The following is a 22,340-nucleotide window of genomic DNA, read 5'->3' on the forward strand; positions in this document are numbered from 1 at the left end:
AAGATGGGTCCTACACAGATGACAGCAAGGAAATGAGTGAGCTACTCAAGTCCCAATATGACTCAGTTTTTAGCAAGCCGCTAACCAGACTGAGAGTCGAAGATCAAAATGAATTTTTTATGAGAGAGCCACAAAATTTGATTAACACAAGCCTATCTGAAGTTATCCTGACGCCAAATGACTTCGAACAGGCGATAAATGACATGCCCATGCACTCTGCCCCAGGGCCAGACTCATGGAACTCTGTGTTCATCAAGAACTGCAAGAAGCCCCTATCACGAGCCTTTTCCATCCTATGGAGAGGGAGCATGGACACGGGGGTCGTCCCACAGTTACTAAAAACAACAGACATAGCCCCACTCCACAAAGGGGGCAGTAAAGCAACAGCAAAGAACTACAGACCAATAGCATTAACATCCCATATCATAAAAATCTTTGAAAGGGTCCTAAGAAGCAAGATCACCACCCATCTAGAAACCCATCAGTTACACAACCCAGGGCAACATGGGTTTAGAACAGGTCGCTCCTGTCTGTCTCAACTATTGGATCACTACGACAAGGTCCTAAATGCACTAGAAGACAAAAAGAATGCAGATGTAATATATACAGACTTTGCAAAAGCCTTCGACAAGTGTGACCATGGCGTAATAGCGCACAAAATGCGTGCTAAAGGAATAACAGGAAAAGTCGGTCGATGGATCTATAATTTCCTCACTAACAGAACACAGAGAGTAGTCGTCAACAGAGTAAAGTCCGAGGCAGCTACGGTGAAAAGCTCTGTTCCACAAGGCACAGTACTCGCTCCCATCTTGTTCCTCATCCTCATATTCGACATAGACAAGGATGTCAGCCACAGCACCGTGTCTTCCTTTGCAGATGACACCCGAATCTGCATGACAGTGTCTTCCATTGCAGACACTGCAAGGCTCCAGGCGGACATCAACCAAATCTTTCAGTGGGCTGCAGAAAACAATATGAAGTTCAACGATGAGAAATTTCAATTACTCAGATATGATAAACATGAGGAAATTAAATCTTCATCAGAGTACAAAACAAATTCTGGCCACAAAATAGAGCGAAACACCAACGTCAAAGACCTGGGAGTGATCATGTCGGAGGATTTCACCTTCAAGGACCATAACATTGTATCAATCGCATCTGCTAGAAAAATGACAGGATGGATAATGAGAACCTTCAAAACTAGGGAGGCCAAGCCCATGATGACACTCTTCAGGTCACTTGTTCTATCTAGGCTGGAGTATTGCTGCACACTAACAGCACCTTTCAAGGCAGGTGAAATTGCCGACCTAGAAAATGTACAGAGAACTTTCACGGCGCGCATAACGGAGATAAAACACCTCAACTACTGGGAGCGCTTGAGGTTCCTAAACCTGTATTCCCTGGAACGCAGGAGGGAGAGATACATGATTATATACACCTGGAAAATCCTAGAGGGACTAGTACCGAACTTGCACACGAAAATCACTCACTACGAAAGCAAAAGACTTGGCAGACGATGCACCATCCCCCCAATGAAAAGCAGGGGTGTCACTAGCACGTTAAGAGACCATACATTAGGTGTCAGGGGCCCGAGACTGTTCAACTGCCTCCCAGCACACATAAGGGGGATTACCAACAGACCCCTGGCAGTCTTCAAGCTGGCACTGGACAAGCACCTAAAGTCAGTTCCTGATCAGCCGGGCTGTGGCTCGTACGTTGGTTTGCGTGCAGCCAGCAGCAACAGCCTGGTTGATCAGGTTCTGATCCACCAGGAGGCCTGGTCACAGACCGGGCCGCGGGGGCGTTGACCCCCGGAACTCTCTCCAGGTAAACTCCAGGTGGTGTCATGGTAGCCAGTATATCACTGGTGGTGTCATGGTAGCCAGTATATCACTGGTGTTGTCATGGTAGCCAGTATATCACAGGTGGTGTCATGGTAGCCAGTATATCACAGGTGGTGTCATGGTTGCCAGTATATCACTGGTGGTGTCATGGTAGCCAGTATATCACAGGTGGTGTCATGGTAGCCAGTATATCACAGGTGGTGTCATGGTAGCCAGTATATCACTGGTGGTGTCATGGTAGCCAGTATATCACAGGTGGTGTCATTGTAGCCAGTATATCACTGGTGGTGTCATGGTAGCCAGTATATCACAGGTGGTGTCATGGTAGCCAGTATATCACTGGTGGTGTCATAGTAGCCAGTATAACACAGGTGGTGTCATGGTAGCCAGTATATCACAGGTGGTGTCATGGTAGCCAGTATAACACAGGTGGTGTCATGGTAGCCAGTATATCACTGGTGGTGTCATGGTAGCCAGTATATCACAGGTGGTGTCATGGTAGCCAGTATATCACTGGTGTCATGGTAGCCAGTATAACACAGGTGGTGTCATGGTAGCCACTATCACTGGTGGTGCCATGGTAGCCAGCATATCACAGGTGGTGTCATAGAAGCCAGTATATCACTGATGGTGTCAGGGTAACCAGTATATCACTGGTGTCATGGTAGCCAGTATAACACAGGTGGTGTCATGGTAGCCAGTATATTACAGGTGATGTCATGGTAGCCAGTATATCACTGGTGGTGTCATGGTAGCCAGTATATCACAGGTGGTGTCAGGGTAGCCAGTATATCACTGGTGTCATGGTAGCCAGTATAACACAGGTGGTATCATGGTAGCCACTATATCACTGGTGGTGCCATGGTAGCCAGTATATCACAGGCGGTGTCATGGAAGCCAGTATATCACTGATGTTGTCATGGTAACCAGTATATCACTGGTGTCATGGTAGCCAGTATAACACAGGTGGTGTCATGGTAGCCAGTATATTACAGGTGATGTCATGGTAGCCAGTATATCACTGGTGGTGTCACGGTAGCCAGTATAACACAGGTGGTGTCATGGTAGCCAGTATATCACAGGTGGTGTCATGGTAGCCAGTATATCACAGGTGGTGTCATGGTAGCCAGTATATCACAGGTGGTGTCATGGTAGCCAGTATATCACTGGTGGTGTCATGGTAGCCAGTATAACACAGGTGGTGTCATGGAAGCCAATATATCACTGGTGGTGTCATGGTAGCCAGTATATCACAGGTGGTGTCATGGTAGCCACTATATCACTGGTGGTGTCATGGTAGCCAGTATATCACAGGTGGTGTCATGGTAGCCAGTATATCACTGGTGGTGTCATGGTAGCCAGTATAACACAGGTGGTGTCATGGTAGCCAGTATAACACAGGTGGTGTCATGGTAGCCAGTATAACACAGGTGGTGTCATGGTAGCCAGTATATCACTGGTGGTGTCATGGTAGCCAGTATATCACTGGTGTTGTCATGGTAGCCAGTATATCACTGGTGGTGTCATGGTAGCCAGTATATCACTGGTGTTGTCATGATAGCCAGTATATCACTGGTGGTGTCATGGTAGCCAGTATATCACTGGTGGTGTCATGGTAGCCAGTATATCACTGGTGGTGTCATGGTAGCCAGTATATCACTGGTGGTGTCATGGTAGCCAGTATATCACTGGTGGTGTCATGGTAGCCAGTATATCACTGGTGGTGTCATGGTAGCCAGTATATCACTGGTGTCATGATAGCCAGTATATCACTGGTGGTGTCAAGATAGCCAGTATATCACTGGTGGTGTCATGATAGCCAGTATATCACTGGTGGTGTCAAGATAGCCAGTATATCACTGGTGGTGTCAAGATAGCCAGTATATCACTGGTGGTGTCAAGATAGCCAGTATATCACTGGTGTCATGGTAGGTAGTATCAGGTTCATAGTAGACATAACTGCTGGTGTGGCTGCACAATACTAGTAGCTACAAAATTCGTGAAATGGTAAATTAAAATTTACTACAAGTTGATAGCACACGAAATTAAGGCATAAAATACTATAGAAGGAATGACTACGAAGACAGAGAAGAGAAAGTAAGGAGAAGTATAGTGTAAAAGATAAATCAGACTACAGAGCTCACACACACACACACTTATACCATAAGTACTTACCTTACTCAGAGTTAAAGTCTATCAGTATGTGTACACGTACAGTGGTATGTGTAAGAAGTGTACACATACACTGGTATTTGTAACAAGTGTACACGTACACTGGTATGTGTAACAAGTGTACACGTACACTGGTATGTGTAACAAGTGTACACGTACACTGGTATGTGTAACAAGTGTACACGTACACTCGTATGTGTAACAAGTGTACACATGTACCAACCTTATATAATATCATACAATAAGTGTACATATGTGCTCATAAGACGAATTATCAACAAATCTCTGGCTGTCTTCAAGAGGAAACTGACAAGTTCCTCCAGTCAGATGATGATCAGCCAGGCTGTGGTACATAGCTTGGATTACATGCGACTGGCACCAACAGCCAGGTGGATCATGGCAGCAACTGAGAACATGGACCAGACGACGACTCTCACAATGTAAGAGGTAAAGGTTCTTCACACCGCCTCACCTGAAACAACAACAACAATAAATAACATTAATAACAATGCTCAACCAAGATTTAAATTTATGATTAAAAACATTATGTTATTATAACTAATTTTGAGGCGCTAAATGTGAGGGTTTATCACCCTCACTGTACGTCCACCCTCACTGTACGTCCACCCTCACTGTACGTCCACCCTCACTGTACGTCCACCCTCACTGTACGTCCACCCTCACTGTACGTCCACCCTCACTGTACGTCCACCCTCACTGTACGTCCACCCTCACTGTACGTCCACCCTCACTGTACGTCCACCCTCACTGTACGTCCACCCTCACTGTACGTCCACCCTCACTGTACGTCCACCCTCACTGTACGTCCACCCTCACTGTACGTCCACCCTCACTGTACGTCCACCCTCACTGTACGTCCACCCTCACTGTACATCCACCCTCACTGTACGTCCACCCTCACTGTACGTCCACCCTCACTGTACGTCCACCCTCACTGTACGTCCACCCTCACTGTACCATCACCCTCACTGTACGTCCACCCTCACTGTACGTCCACCCTCACTGTACGTCCACCCTCACTGTACGTCCACCCTCACTGTACGTCCACCCTCACTGTACGTCCACCCTCACTGTACGTCCACCCTTACTACACGTCCACCCTCACTGTACGTCCACCCTCACTGTACGTCCACCCTTACTACACGTCCACCCTCACTGTACGTCCACCCTCACTGTACGTCCACCCTCACTGTACGTCCACCCTCACTGTACGTCCACCCTTACTACACGTCCACCCTCACTGTACGTCCACCCTCACTGTACGTCCACCCTCACTGTACGTCCACCCTCACTGTACGTCCACCCTCACTGTACGTCCACCATCAGTGGACGCCCTCACTGGACATCCACCCCTCACTGTACATCCACCCTCACTGGACATCAACCCTCACTGGATGTCCACCCCTCACTGGACGTCCTCCCCTCACTGGATGCCCACCCTCACTGGACGTCCACCCTCACTGGACGTCCACCCTCACAGGACGTCCACCCTCACAGGACGTCCACCCTCACTGGACGTCCACCCTCACTGGACATCCACCCCTCACTGGACGTCCACCCTCACTGTACATCCACCCCTCACTGATATGTCCACCCTCACTGGACGTCCAGCCCTCACTGTACATCCACCATCAGTGGACGCCCTCACTGGACATCCACCCCTCACTGTACATCCACCGTCACTGGACGTCAACCCTCACTGGATGTCCACCCCTCACTGGACGTCCACCCCTCACTGGATGTCCACCCCTCACTGGACGTCCACCCCTCACTGGACATCCACCCCTCACTGGACGTCCATCCTCACTAGACATCCCTCACTGGACGTCCACCCTCACTGGACGTCCACCCTCACTGGACATCCACCCTCACTGGACATCCACCCCTCACTGGACGTCCACCCTCACTGGACGTCCACCCCTCACTGGATGTGCACCCTCACTGGACATCCACCCCTAATTGGACGTCCACCCTCACTGGACGTCCACCCTCACTGGACGTCCACCCTCACTGGACGTCCACCTTCACTGGACGCCCTCACTGGACGCCCTCACTGGACGTCCACCCTCACTAGACGTCCACCCTCACTGGACGTCCTCTCACTGGACGCCCTCACTGGACGTCCACCCCTCACTTGACGCCCTAACTGGACGTCCACCCTCACTGGACGTCCACTCTCACTGGACGTCCACCCTCACTGGACGCCCTCACCGCACTGGACGTTCTCATTGAACGTCCACCCTCACTGGGCGCCCTCACCACACTGGACGTCCACCCTCACTGGACGCCCTCACCACACTGGACGTCCACCCTCACTGGACGTCCACCTTCACTGGACGCCCTCACCACACTGGACGTCCACCCTCACTGGACCCCCACACCACACTGGACGTCCACTCTCACTGGACGCCCTCGCCACACTGGACGTCCACCCTCACTGGATGCCCTCATCACACTGGACGCCCTCACCCAACTGGACGCCCTTAGTGTTTCAACTGGACGTCCACCCTCACCACACTGGACGTCCACCCTCACTGGACGCCCTCACCACACTGGACGTCCACCCTCACTGGACGCCCTCACCACACTGGACGTCCACCCTCGCTGGACGCCCTCACCACACTGGACGTCCACCCCCACTGGACGTCCACCTTCACTGGACGCCCTCACCACACTGGATGTCCACCTTCACTGGACGCCCTCACCACACTGGACGTTCACCCTCATTAGGCCCCCTCCACACTGGACGTCCATCCTCACTGGACGCCCTCACCACACTGGACGTCCACCCTCACTGGATGCCCTAAAGCCACACTGGACGTCCACCCTCACTGGACGCCCTCACCACACTGGACGTCCACCCTCACTAGACGCCCTCACCACACTGGACGTCCACTCTCACTGGACGCCCTCACCACACTGGACGTCCACCTTCACTTTACGCCCTCACCACACTGGACGTCCACCCTCACTGAACCCCCTCACCACACCGGACGTCCACCCTCATTGGACGCCCTCACCACACTGGACGTCCACCCTCACTGGACGCCCTCACCACACTGGACGTCCACCCTCACTGGATGTCCTAAAGCCACACTGGACGTCCACCCTCACTGGACGCCCTCACCACACTGGACGTCCACCCTCAAGGGACGCCCTCACCACACTGGACGCCCTCACCGCATTAGACGTGCACCCTCACTGGACGCCCTAAACACTAGACGTCCACCCTCACTGGACCCACTCACCACACTGGACGTCCACTCTCACTGGACGCCCTCACTACACTGGACGTTACCCTCACTGGACGCCCTCACCACACTGGACGTACACCCTCACTGGACCCCCTCACTGGACGTCCACCCCCACCACACTGGACGTCCACCCTCACTGGACGTCCTCACCACACTGAACGTCCACCCTCGCTGGACGTCCCCACCACACTGGACGTACACCCTCACTGGACCCCCCTCACTGGACGTCCACCCCACCACACTGGACGTCCACCCCCACCACACTGGACGTCCACCCTCCCTCACTGGACGCCCTCACTGGACGGCCTCACCACACTGGACGTCCACCCTCCCTCACTGGACGGCCTCACCACACTGGACGTCCACCCTCACTGGACGCCCTTAGTGTGTGAACTAGACGTTCACTCTCACTGGACGCCCTTAGTGTGTGAACTGGAAGTCCACCCTCACTGCACGCCCTCACCCCACTGGATATCCACCCTCACTGGACGTCCACCCTCACTGGACACCCTCAGCACACTGGACGTCAACCCTCAAATAAACGCCCTTAGTGTAAACTGGACGTTCACTCTCACTGGACGCCATCAATGTGTGAACTGGACGTCCACCCTCACCACACTGGACGCCCATAGTGTGTGAACTGGTCGCCCTCACTCCACTAGACACCCACCCTCACTCCACTAGACGCCCACCCTCACTCCACTAGACGCCCACCCTCACTCCACTAGACGCCCACCCTCACTCCACTAGACACCCACCCTCACTCCACTAGACACCCACCCTCACTCCCCTAGACGCCCACCCTCACTCCACTAGACGCCCACCCTCACTCCACTAGACGTCCACCCTCACTCCACTAGACGCCCACCCTCACTCCACTAGACGCCCACCCTCACTCCACTAGACGCCCACCCTCACTCCACTAGACGCCCACCCTCACTCCACTAGACGCCCACCCTCACTCCACTAGACGCCCACCCTCACTCCACTGGACGCCCACACTCATTCCACTAGACGTCCACCCTCACTCCACTAGACGTCCACCCTCACTCCACTAGACGTCCACCCTCTACTAGACGTCCACCCTCATTCCACTAGACGCCCACCCTCACTCCACTAGACGCCCACCCTCACTCCACTAGACGTCCACCCTCACTCCACTAGACGTCCACCCTCACTCCACTAGACGTCCACCCTCACTCTACTAGACGTCCACCCTCACTCCACTGGACGCCCACTCCATTCCACTAGACGTCCACCCTCACTTCACTAGACGTCCACCCTCACTCCACTAGACGTCCACCCTCACTCTACTAGACGTCCACCCTCACTCCACTGGACGCCTACACTCACTCCACTAGACGCCTACACTCACTCCACTAGACGCCCACACTCACTCCACTGGACGCCCACCCTCACTCCACTAGACGCCCACACTCACTCCACTGGACGCCCACCCTTACTCCACTAGACGCCCACCCTCACTCCACTAGACGCCCACACTCACTCCACCGGACGCCCACACTCAATCCACTAGACATAAGAACATAAAGAAGGAACACTGCAACAGGCCTACTGACCCATGCGGAGCAGGTCCATGTCCCCCCCCCCGATTAGCCCAATGACCCACCAAGTCTGGTCACCTCCACTCAAGGAAGGAGGACGGCACCAGACCCAGGAGCACAAGCTAGTCAGGTCCAACTCACACCCACTCATGTATTTATCTAACCTTCTTTTAAAACTACACAACGTTTTAGCCTGAAAAACTATACTCGAGTTTGTTCCACTCATCCACAACTCTTACCAAACCAGTGCTTTCCTATATCCTTCCTGAATCTGAATTTTTCCAACTTGAAACCATTGCTGCGAGTCCTGGCTTGGCTGGAAATTTTCAGCACGCTATTTACATCCCCTTTATTTATTTCTGTTTTCCATTTATACACCTCGATCATATCTCCCCTAATTCTACGCCTTTCGAGAGAGTGCAGATTCAGGGCCTTCAGTCTATCCTCATAGGGAAGATTTCTGATACATGGGATCATCCTCCTCTGTACGTTTTCCAGAGCATTTATATCCATTCTGTAATACGCATGAGGGAGGGAACTAATACATCACACCACTGACTGATGGTATGAGGGAGAGAACTAATACATCACACTTCTGGCTGATGGTATGAGGGAGGGAACTAATACATCACACCACTGACTGATGGTATGAGGGAGAGAACTAATACATCACACTTCTGGTTGATGGTATGAGGGAGGGAACTAATACATCACACCACTGACTGATGGTATGAGGGAGAGAACTAATACATCACACTTCTGGCTGATGGTATGAGGGAGGGAACTAATACATCACACCACTGACTGATGGTATGAGGGAGGAAACTAATATATCACACCACCGACTCTATTTCGGTATGACAAGTGTGTCGGGATTTTCCGCAAAAACAAGTCAGTAATAAATAAATAATATCCAGATCATCGTTCTGTAATCAGACTGGAGGAATATTCAGAGAATCTCACTCTTCCAGTACTACCACCATCTCGTCAAGATATAATCAGACTGGAGGAATATTCAGAGAATCTCACTCTTCCAGTACTACCACCATTTTGTCAAGATATAATCAGACTGGAAGAATATTCAGAGAATCTCACTCTTCCAGTACTACCACCATCTCAAGATATAATCAGACTGGAGGAATGTTCAGAGAATCTCACTCTTCCAGTACTACCACCATATTCAGAGAATCTCATTCTTCCAGTACTACCACCATCTTGTCAAGATATAATCAGACTGGAGGAATACTCAGAGAATCTCACTCTTCCAGTACTACCACCATTTTGTAAAGATATATTTCCCTTGGATGTAGAAGACGCCACTAACTCAGATTCCAAGTTTGAGCTGACTCAAATCAACAACCAGGAGCCACATCTAGCGACTCAATGTGAGTCGCTAGATGTGGCAACACTACATTTAACGTACCTGACCAACTTGTGGGACAGTGCAACACTACATTTAACGTACCTGACCAACTTGTGGGACAGTGCAACACTACATTTAACGTACCTGACCAACTTGTGGGACAGTGCAACACTACATTTAACGTACCTGACCAACTTGTGGGACAGTGCAACACTACATTCAACGTACCTGACCAACTTGTGGGACAGTGCAACACTACATTCAACGTACTTGACCAACTTGTGGGACAGTGCAACACTACATTCAACGTACTTGACCAACTTGTGGGACAGTGCAACACTACATTTAACGTACCTGACCAACTTGTGGGACAGTGCAACACTACATTCAACGTACTTGACCAACTTGTGGGACAGTGCAACACTACATTCAACGTACTTGACCAACTTGTGGGACAGTGCAACACTACATTCAACGTACCTGACCAACTTGTGGGACAGTGCAACACTACATTCAACGTACCTGACCAACTTGTGGGACAGTGCAACACTACATTCAACGTACTTGACCAACTAGAGAATCATATGAAGCAGCGTAAAAATTACTAAAGAATGTTCAACACAAGCCATTAGTCCATGCAAAGTTCACACTTCTGCCTTTACACATCAAACTTGGAGGCCTCGTTAACAACCTCGTCAGTGCTTGGGACACAGAAGGTTCATGATTTTCCTCGCTGAAGGAGAGCTTTCTCAAAGTTAGTGACGCCAAAATAAAGGAAGGTATCTTCATCAGACCTCACATTCTGAAGTTACTTAATGATCCTTATTTTGAGGAAAAGTCTCAAAGTTGCTGAGCTGAGAGCCTATATAATATTTCAGATGACTGGAACAATTTACTAGAGCGAACATTCATCGTAGTGAAGGTTACTGGAATATTGTACAATAAGTATTGACACTCAACTCTCCATCCATTCCTTCTTACCTTAAACCTTTAATTCCCTTTCTCCCTTAAACCTCCCTTCCTTTCATTCCTTCCTCCCTTAAACCACCCTTCCTTTCATTCCTTCCTCACTTAAACCTCCCTTCCCTTCATTTCTTCCTCCCTTAAACTTCTCTTCATTCCTTCCTCCTTTAAACCTCCATTCCATTCATTCCTTCCTCCCTTAAACCACCCTTCCCTTCATTCCTTCCTCGCTTAAACCTCCCTTCCCTTCATTTTTTTCTCTCAGTTGCGAATAAGAAATTTTTTAAAGAACTTCAGAATGTGGCCTGTTACCATTCATTTCTTATGCAACAAGATTTTTGGATCCGAGTTATTTAAAGTTTTAGAGTCTAGGGGAAATAATTTCAACTGGGAAACTCCATAGAATAATATTCAAATTTATTAAAGTATTTAAATACAATACTTTATCTTCTCTCTGTAGTTAATGTAACTTAATACAACAAATTTACCATATACATTTAGTTCAAAATCATGGAAATGTCACATTAATAAGGAAATTTAATTATTCTTCCTGTAATTCAGTCTTCAATAACATTTACGTCTTCGTCTTAACAAGACTGTAAACTCAAAATACAAAAGGTACAAGATTTAACAAGACCTTTGAATCTGGCCGTAAAGTATCTCTGTGGATTACTGAACTGACCAAGAATATAAATATCAAAAGAGTCTTTCAAAGCAATGAGGAACAAACTGAGTCAGCTCTATAGTCCAATTCTCAAAACCATTCAAACTGTACACCGTAAGAGCCAATATACGATCAGTTGTCAGGGCTAGAGCAGGGAGCAGACTGACTACTTGCCAGTCTGTTGACGTGTCGTCAGGTTGGATCACCTGACCCAAACGTCAGCCAGCCGGACATAAACAATTGAACAATTCACCGGATGGTTCCGAGACTTAAACTCTACTCTATATACACAAGAAATCCTACCTAACAATAATAGTAAAATAATAGTGATAATAACAAAATAGTGATAATAACAAAATAGTGATAATACCATGGTATTTTTCATATATTAAGAGATAATAATATAATGCCGAAAGTCTCTATTTTAGCTATAAACGGGGACTTTCGCGCTATAATATTAAGTGATGAACATATTCTCTTACAATAGTTAAATAACACAGGATGACCAATTTCGAAGATATAACACTGTCTTCAACCTTCCCTTCCTTCATCTCAGTCTTCCTTCATTCAACCAACATTCCCATCAACGTCAACATCACCTGCTATCAACTTCACTATGCTGTACTTCCTCACAAGTAACTTGTGGTGATGAAACACACGTCAACAATCACAGCCACTCAATGTTGTCTTTTTCAATAATAATACAAACATAATTTATGAAAAAATACTTAATGTATAGTAGAGAGAAGTGAGTGAGGCAGGACCCAGGAAGACAGGTTGTGGTAACATGTGGGTGAGGCAGGACCCAGGAAGACAGGTTGTGGTAACATGTGGGTGAGGCAGGACCCAGGAAGACAGGTTGTGGTAACATGTGGGTGAGGCAGGACCCAGGAAGACAGGTTGTGGTAACATGTGGGTGAGGCAGGACCCAGGAAGACAGGTTGTGGTAACATGTGGGTGAGGCAGGACCCAGGAAGACAGGTTGTGGTAACATGTGGGTGGGGCAGGACCCAGGAAGACAGGTTGTGGTAACATGTGGGTGAGGCAGGACCCAGGAAGACAGGTTGTGGTAACATGTGGGTGGGGCAGGACCCAGGAAGACAGGTTGTGGTAACATGTGGGTGAGGCAGGACCCAGGAAGACAGGTTGTGGTAACATGTGGGTGAGGCAGGACCCAGGAAGACAGGTTGTGGTAACATGTGGGTGAGGCAGGACCCAGGAAGACAGGTTGTGGTAACATGTGGGTGAGGCAGGACCCAGGAAGACAGGTTGTGGTAACATGTGGGTGAGGCAGGACCCAGGAAGACAGGTTGTGGTAACATGTGGGTGAGGCAGGACCCAGGAAGACAGGTTGTGGTAACATGTGGGTGAGGCAGGACCCAGGAAGACAGGTTGTGGTAACATGTGGGTGGGGCAGGACCCAGGAAGACAGGTTGTGGTAACATGTGGGTGGGGCAGGACCCAGGAAGACAGGTTGTGGTAACATGTGGGTGAGGCAGGATCCAGGAAGACAGGTTGTGGTAACATGTGGGTGAGGCAGGACCCAGGAAGACAGGTTGTGGTAACATGTGGGTGGGGCAGGACCCAGGAAGACAGGTTGTGGTAACATGTGGGTGAGGCAGGACCCAGGAAGACAGGTTGTGGTAACATGTGGGTGGGGCAGGACCCAGGAAGACAGGTTGTGGTAACATGTGGGTGAGGCAGGACCCAGGAAGACAGGTTGTGGTAACATGTGGGTGAGGCAGGACCCAGGAAGACAGGTTGTGGTAACATGTGGGTGAGGCAGGACCCAGGAAGACAGGTTGTGGTAACATGTGGGTGAGGCAGGACCCAGGAAGACAAGTTGTGGTAACATGTGGGTGAGGCAGGACCCAGGAAGACAGGTTGTGGTAACATGTGGGTGAGGCAGGACCGAGGAAGACAGGTTGTGGTAACATGTGGGTGAGGCAGGACCCAGGAAGACAGGTTGTGGTAACATGTGGGTGAGGCAGGACCCAGGAAGACAGGTTGTGGTAACATGTGGGTGAGGCAGGACCCAGGAAGACAGGTTGTGGTAACATGTGGGTGGGGCAGGACCCAGGAAGACAGGTTGTGGTAACATGTGGGTGAGGCAGGACCCAGGAAGACAGGTTGTGGTAACATGTGGGTGAGGCAGGACCCAGGAAGACAGGTTGTGGTAACATGTGGGTGAGGCAGGACCCAGGAAGACAGGTTGTGGTAACATGTGGGTGAGGCAGGACCCAGGAAGACAAGTTGTGGTAACATGTGGGTGAGGCAGGACCCAGGAAGACAGGTTGTGGTAACATGTGGGTGGGGCAGGACCCAGGAAGACAGGTTGTGGTAACATGTGGGTGAGGCGGGACCCAGGAAGACAGGTTGTGGTAACATATGGGTGAGGCAGGACCCAGGAAGACAGGTTGTGGTAACATGTGGGTGGGGCAGGACCCAGAAAGACAGGTTGTGGTAACATGTGGGTGGGGCAGGACCCAGGAAGAGAGGTTGTGGTAATATGTGGGTGAGGCAGGACCCAGGAAGACAGGTTGTGGTAACATGTGGGTGGGGGAGAGCATAAGATCAGTCATGCATGGGGAACAAGTGGGAGAACATAAGATGAGACATGCATGGGGAACAACTGGGTGAGGCAGAACATGAGATCAGACATGCATGGGGAACAACTGGGTGAGGCAGAACATAAGATCAGACATGCACGGGAAACAACTGGGTGAGGCAGAACATGAGATCAGACATGCATGGGGAACAACTGGGTGAGGCAGAACATGAGATCAGACATGCATGGGGAACAACTGGGTGAAGCAGAACATGAGATCAGACATGCATGGGGAACAACTGGGTGAGGCAGAACATAAGATCAGACATGCATGGGGAACAACTGGGTGAGGCAGAACATGAGATCAGACATGCACGGGCAACAACTGGGTGAGGCAGAACATGAGATCAGACATGCATGGGAAACAACTGGGTGAGGCAGAACATGAGATCAGACATGCATGGGGAACAACTGGGTGAGGCAGAACATGAGATCAGACATGCATGGGGAACAACTGGGTGAGGCAGAACATGAGATCAGACATGCATGGGGAACAACTGGGTGAGGCAGAACATGAGATCAGACATGCATGGGGAACAACTGGGTGAGGCAGAACATGAGATCAGACATGCATGGGGAACAACTGGGTGAGGCAGAACATGAGATCAGACATGCATGGGGAAGGTGAATATAATAATGGTACAAAATACGAAGAAGTTGAAGATTAAGACACATATACAACAGTTGTGTGTCTTTACTGATGCAACTCTGCAGCTACACGGCAGACTTCCTCAGTCAAATACAGAAGTTAGCAGACGCAGCAGAGATATGAAAACTATGTAATCAGTCCATGACCCTTGAAGACGTAGTTATAAGGTAATCAGTCCCTCAGCCTGGAGAACAGTTCAGCTCCATGTTCACTGATGGTAGTGTTATGGTAGAACAATCATGTTCACTGATGGTAGTGTTATGGTAGAACAACCATGTTCACTGATGGTAGTGTTATGGTAGAACAACCATGTTCACTGATGGTAGTGTTATGGTAGAACAACCATGTTCACTGATGGTAGTGTTATGGTAGAACAACCATGTTCACTGATGGTAGTGTAATGGTAGCACCATCATGGTGCTACCATTACCGCCTGTCTTGTGTTCGATACTGTTTAATTTCCGCTTAAAAAAAGATTTACAACTCAATAAATAAAACAATATTTTGTAAACCCAAGTGAATGTTAAACTAACATTGTAAGTGAAGGTATGAGCTATATAAACCCAGGTGAATGTTAAACTAACATTGTAAGTGAAGGTATGAGCTATATAAACCCAGGTGAATGTTAAACTAACATTGTAAGTGAAGGTATGAGCTATATAAACCCAGATGAATGTTAAACTAACATTGTAAGTGAAGGTATGAGCTATATAAACCCAGGTGAATGTTAAACTAACATTGTAAGTGAAGGTATGAGCTATATAAACCCAGGTGAATGTTAAACTAACATTGTAAGTGAAGGTATGAGCTATATAAACCCAGATGAATGTTAAACTAACATTGTAAGTGAAGGTATGAGCTATATAAACCCAGGTGAATGTTAAACTAACATTGTAAGTGAAGGTATGAGCTATATAAACCCAGGTGAATGTTAAACTAACATTGTAAGTGAAGGTATGAGCTATATAAACCCAGATGAATGTTAAACTAACATTGTAAGTGAAGGTATGAGCTATATAAACCCAGGTGAATGTTAAACTAACATTGTAAGTGAAGGTATGAGCTATATAAACCCAGGTGAATGTTAAACTAACATTGTAAGTGAAGGCATGAGCTATATAAACCCAGATGAATGTTAAACTAACATTGTAAGTGAAGGTATGAGCTATATAAACCCAGGTGAATGTTAAACTAACATTGTAAGTGAAGGTAGGAGCTATATAAACCCAGGTGAATGTTAAACTAACATTGTAAGTGAAGGTATGAGCTATATAAACCCAGATGAATGTTAAACTAACATTGTAAGTGAAGGTATGAGCTATATAAACCCAGATGAATGTTAAACTAACATTGTAAGTGAAGGAGCTATATAAACCCAGATGAATGTTAAACTAACATTGTAAGTGAAGGAGCTATATAAACCCAGATGAATGTTAAACTAACATTGTAAGTGAAGGTAGGATCTATATAAACCCAGATGAATGTTAAACTAACATTGTAAGTGAAGGTATGAGCTATATAAACCCAGATGAATGTTAAACTAACATTGTAAGTGAAGGTATGAGCTATATAAACCCAGGTGAATGTTAAACTAACATTGTAAGCGAAGATATGAGCTATATAAACCCAGATGAATGTTAAACTAACATTGTAAGTGAAGGTATGAGCTATATAAACCCAGATGAATATTAAACTAACATTGTAAGTGAAGGTATGAGCTATATAAACCCAGATGAATATTAAACTAACATTGTAAGTGAAGGTATGAGCTATATAAACCCAGATGAATGTTAAACTAACATTGTAAGTGAAGGTATGAGCTATATAAACCCAGGTGAATGTTAAACTAACATTGTAAGTGAAGGTATGAGCTATATAAACCCAGGTGAATGTTAAACTAACATTGTAAGTGAAGGTATGAGCTATATAAACCCAGGTGAATGTTAAACTAACATTGTAAGTGAAGGTATGAGCTATATAAACCCAGATGAATGTTAAACTAACACTGTAAGTGAAGGTATGAGCTATAAAAACCCAGGTGAATGTTAAACTAACATTGTAAGTGAAGGTATGAGCTATATAAACCCAGGTGAATGTTAAACTAACATTGTAAGTGAAGGTATGAGCTATATAAACCCAGGTGAATGTTAAACTAACATTGTAAGTGAAGGTATGAGCTATATAAACCCAGGTGAATGTTAAACTAACATTGTAAGTGAAGGTATGAGCTATATAAACAAAGGTGAATGTTAAACTAACATTGTAAGTGAAGGTATGAGCTATATAAACCCAGGTGAATGTTAAACTAACATTGTAAGTGAAGGTATGAGCTATATAAACCCAGATGAATGTTAAACTAACATTGTAAGTGAAGATATGAGCTATATAAACCCAGGTGAATGTTAAACTAACATTGTAAGTGAAGGTATGAGCTATATAAACCCAGGTGAATGTTAAACTAACATTGTAAGTGAAGGTATTAGCTATATAAACCCAGGGGAATGTTAAACTAACATTGTAAGTGAAGGTAGGAGCTATATAAACCCAGGTGAATGTTAAACTAACATTGTAAGTGAAGGTATGAGCTATATAAACCCAGGTGAATGTTAAACTAACATTGTAAGTGAAGGTAGGAGCTATATAAACCCAGGTGAATGTTAAACTAACATTGTAAGTGAAGATATGAGCTATATAAACCCAGGTGAATGTTAAACTAACATTGTAAGTGAAGGTATGAGCTATATAAACCCAGGTAAATGTTAAACTAACATTGTAAGTGAAGGTATGAGCTATATAAACCCAGGTGAATGTTAAACTAACATTGTAAGTGAAGGTATGAGCTATATAAACCCAGGTGAATGTTAAACTAACATTGTAAGTGAAGGTAGGAGTTATATAAACCCAGGTGAATGTTAAACTAACATTGTAAGTGAAGGTATGAGCTATATAAACCCAGATGAATGTTAAACTAACATTGTAAGTGAAGGTATGAGCTATATAAACCCAGGTGAATGTAAAACTAACATTGTAAGTGAAGGTATGAGCTATATAAACCCAGGTGAATCTTAAACTAACATTGTAAGTGAAGGTATGAGCTATATAAACCCAGGTGAATGTTAAACTAACATTGTAAGTGAAGGTATGAGCTATATAAACCCAGGTGAATGTTAAACTAACATTGTAAGTGAAGGTATGAGCTATATAAACCCAGGTGAATGTTAAACTAACATTGTAAGTGAAGGTATGAGCTATATAAACCCAGGTGAATGTTAAACTAACATTGTAAGTGAAGGTATGAGCTATATAAACCCAGATGAATGTTAAACTAACATTGTAAGTGAAGGTATGAGCTATATAAACCCAGGTGAATGTTAAACTAACATTGTAAGTGAAGGTATGAGCTATATAAACCCAGGTGAATGTTAAACTAACATTGTAAGTGAAGGTATGAGCTATATAAACCCAGGTGAATGTTAAACTAACATTGTAAGTGAAGGTAGGAGCTATATAAACCCAGGTGAATGTTAAACTAACATTGTAAGTGAAGGTAGGAGCTATATAAACCCAGGTGAATGTTAAACTAACATTGTAAGTGAAGGTATGAGCTATATAAACCCAGGTGAATGTTAAACTAACATTGTAAGTGAAGGTATGAGCTATATAAACCCAGGTGAATGTTAAACTAACATTGTAAGTGAAGGTATGAGCTATATAAACCCAGGTGAATGTTAAACTAACATTGTAAGTGAAGGTATGAGCTATATAAACCCAGGTGAATGTTAAACTAACATTGTAAGTGAAGGTATGAGCTATATAAACCCAGGTGAATGTTAAACTAACATTGTAAGTGAAGGTATGAGCTATATAAACCCAGGTGAATGTTAAACTAACATTGTAAGTGAAGGTAGGAGCTATATAAACCCAGGTGAATGTTAAACTAACATTGTAAGTGAAGGTAGGAGCTATATAAACCCAGGTGAATGTTAAACTAACATTGTAAGTGAAGGTATGAGCTACATAAACCCAGATGAATGTTAAACTAACATTGTAAGTGAAGGAGCTATATAAACCCAGATGAATGTTAAACTAACATTGTAAGTGAAGGTATGAGCTATATAAACACAGGTGAATGTTAAACTAACATTGTAAGTGAAGGTATGAGCTATATAAACCCAGGTGAATGTTAAACTAACATTGTAAGTGAAGGTATGAGCTATATAAACCCAGGTGAATGTTAAACTAACATTGTAAGTGAAGGTAGGAGCTATATAAACCCAGGTGAATGTTAAACTAACATTGTAAGTGAAGGTAGGAGCTATATAAACCCAGGTGAATGTTAAACTAACATTGTAAGTGAAGGTAGGAGCTATATAAACCCAGGTGAATGTTAAACTAACATTGTAAGTGAAGGTATGAGCTATATAAACCCAGGTGAATGTTAAACTAACATTGTAAGTGAAGGTATGAGCTATATAAACCCAGATGAATGTCAAACTAACATTGTAAGTGAAGGTATGAGCTATATAAACCCAGGTGAATGTTAAACTAACATTGTAAGTGAAGGTATGAGCTATATAAACCCAGGTGAATGTTAAATTAACATTGTAAGTGAAGGTATGAGCTATATAAACCCAGGTGAATGTTAAACTAACATTGTAAGTGAAGGTATGAGCTATATAAACCCAGGTGAATGTTAAACTAACATTGTAAGTGAAGGTATGAGCTATATAAACCCAGATGAATGTTAAACTAACATTGTAAGTGAAGGTATGAGCTATATAAACCCAGGTGAATGTTAAACTAACATTGTAAGTGAAGGTATGAGCTATATAAACCCAGGTGAATGTTAAACTAACATTGCAAGTGAAGGTATGAGCTATATAAACCCAGATGAATGTTAAACTAACATTGTAAGTGAAGGTATGAGCTATATAAACCCAGATGAATGTTAAACTAACATTGTAAGTGAAGGTATGAGCTATATAAACCCAGGTGAATGTTAAACTAACATTGTAAGTGAAGGTATGAGCTATATAAACCCAGGTGAATGTTAAATTAACATTGTAAGTGAAGGTATGTGCTATATAAACCCAGGTGAATGTTAAACTAACATTGCAAGTGAAGGTATGAGCTATATAAACCCAGATGAATGTTAAACTAACATTGTAAGTGAAGGTATGAGCTATATAAACCCAGGTGAATGTTAAACTAACATTGTAAGTGAAGGTATGAGCTATATAAACCCAGGTGAATGTTAAACTAACATTGTAAGTGAAGGTATGAGCTATATAAACCCAGGTGAATGTTAAACTAACATTGTAAGTGAAGGTATGAGCTATATAAACCCAGGTGAATGTTAAACTAACATTGTAAGTGAAGGTATGAGCTATATAAACCCAGATGAATGTTAAACTAACATTGTAAGTGAAGGTAGGAGCTATATAAACCCAGGTGAATGTTAAAATAACATTGTAAGTGAAGGTAGGAGCTATATAAACCCAGGTGAATGTTAAACTAACACTGTAAGTGAAGGTTGGAGCTATATAAACCCAGATGAATGTTAAACTAACATTGTAAGTGAATAAGTGAAGGTATGAGCTATATAAACCCAGGTGAATGTTAAACTAACATTGTAAGTGAAGGTATGAGCTATATAAACCCAGGTGAATGTTAAACTAACATTGTAAGTGAAGGTATGAGCTATATAAACCCAGGTGAATGTTAAACTAACATTGTAAGTGAAGGTATGAGCTATATAAACCCAGATGAATGTTAAACTAACATTGTAAGTGAAGGTATGAGCTATATAAACCCAGGTGAATGTTAAACTAACATTGTAAGTGAAGGTATGAGCTATATAAACCCAGGTGAATGTTAAACTAACATTGTAAGTGAAGGTATGAGCTATATAAACCCAGATGAATGTTAAACTAACATTGTAAGTGAAGGTATGAGCTATATAAACCCAGATGAATGTTAAACTAACATTGTAAGTGAAGGTATGAGCTATATAAACCCAGGTGAATGTTAAACTAACATTGTAAGTGAAGGTATGAGCTATATAAACCCAGATGAATGTTAAACTAACATTGTAAGTGAAGGTATGAGCTATATAAACCCAGGTGAATGTTAAACTAACATTGTAAGTGAAGGTAGGAGCTATATAAACCCAGGTGAATGTTAAACTAACATTGTAAGTGAAGGTATGAGCTATATAAACCCAGATGAATGTTAAACTAACATTGTAAGTGAAGGTATGAGCTATATAAACCCAGATGAATGTTAAACTAACATTGTAAGTGAAGGAGCTATATAAACCCAGATGAATGTTAAACTAACATTGTAAGTGAAGGAGCTATATAAACCCAGATGAATGTTAAACTAACATTGTAAGTGAAGGTATGAGCTATATAAACCCAGATGAATGTTAAACTAACATTGTAAGTGAAGGTATGAGCTATATAAACCCAGATGAATGTTAAACTAACATTGTAAGTGAAGGTATGAGCTATATAAACCCAGGTGAATGTTAAACTAACATTGTAAGGGAAGATATGAGCTATATAAACCCAGATGAATGTTAAACTAACATTGTAAGTGAAGGTATGAGCTATATAAACCCAGATAAATATTAAACTAACATTGTAAGTGAAGGTATGAGCTATATAAACCCAGATAAATGTTAAACTAACATTGTAAGTGAAGATATGAGCTATATAAACCCAGGTGAATGTTAAACTAACATTGTAAGTGAAGGTATGAGCTATATAAACCCAGGTGAATGTTAAACTAACATTGTAAGTGAAGGTATGAGCTATATAAACCCAGGTGAATGTTAAACTAACATTGTAAGTGAAGGTATGAGCTATATAAACCCAGATGAATGTTAAACTAACATTGTAAGTGAAGGTATGAGCTATATAAACCCAGATGAATGTTAAACTAACATTGTAAGTGAAGGTATGAGCTATAAAAACCCAGGTGAATGTTAAACTAACATTGTAAGTGAAGGTATGAGCTATATAAACCCAGGTGAATGTTAAACTAACATTGTAAGTGAAGGTATGAGCTATATAAACCCAGGTGAATGTTAAACTAACATTGTAAGTGAAGGTATGAGCTATATAAACCCAGGTGAATGTTAAACTAACATTGTAAGTGAAGGTATGAGCTATATAAACCCAGGTGAATGTTAAACTAACATTGTAAGTGAAGGTATGAGCTATATAAACCCAGG

General features: G+C 44.5%; 1 protein-coding gene across 1 annotated transcript in view; it reads right to left on the bottom strand.

The window, feature by feature from the left end:
• Positions 1-4,246: 4,246 nt before the first annotated feature.
• Positions 4,247-22,340, bottom strand: part of LOC138852842 (liprin-alpha-2-like) — a 168,488-nt gene continuing 150,394 nt past the window's right edge. The window contains exon 2 of the mRNA XM_070086013.1: positions 4,247-4,488. Within this exon, the coding sequence (XP_069942114.1) occupies positions 4,450-4,488 (39 nt within the window). The 3' untranslated portion in view covers positions 4,247-4,449. The remainder of the gene's footprint in view (positions 4,489-22,340) is intronic.

The sequence above is a fragment of the Cherax quadricarinatus genome, chromosome 17 (assembly GCF_038502225.1).
Source record: "Cherax quadricarinatus isolate ZL_2023a chromosome 17, ASM3850222v1, whole genome shotgun sequence".
Lineage (NCBI taxonomy): Eukaryota > Metazoa > Arthropoda > Malacostraca > Decapoda > Parastacidae > Cherax > Cherax quadricarinatus.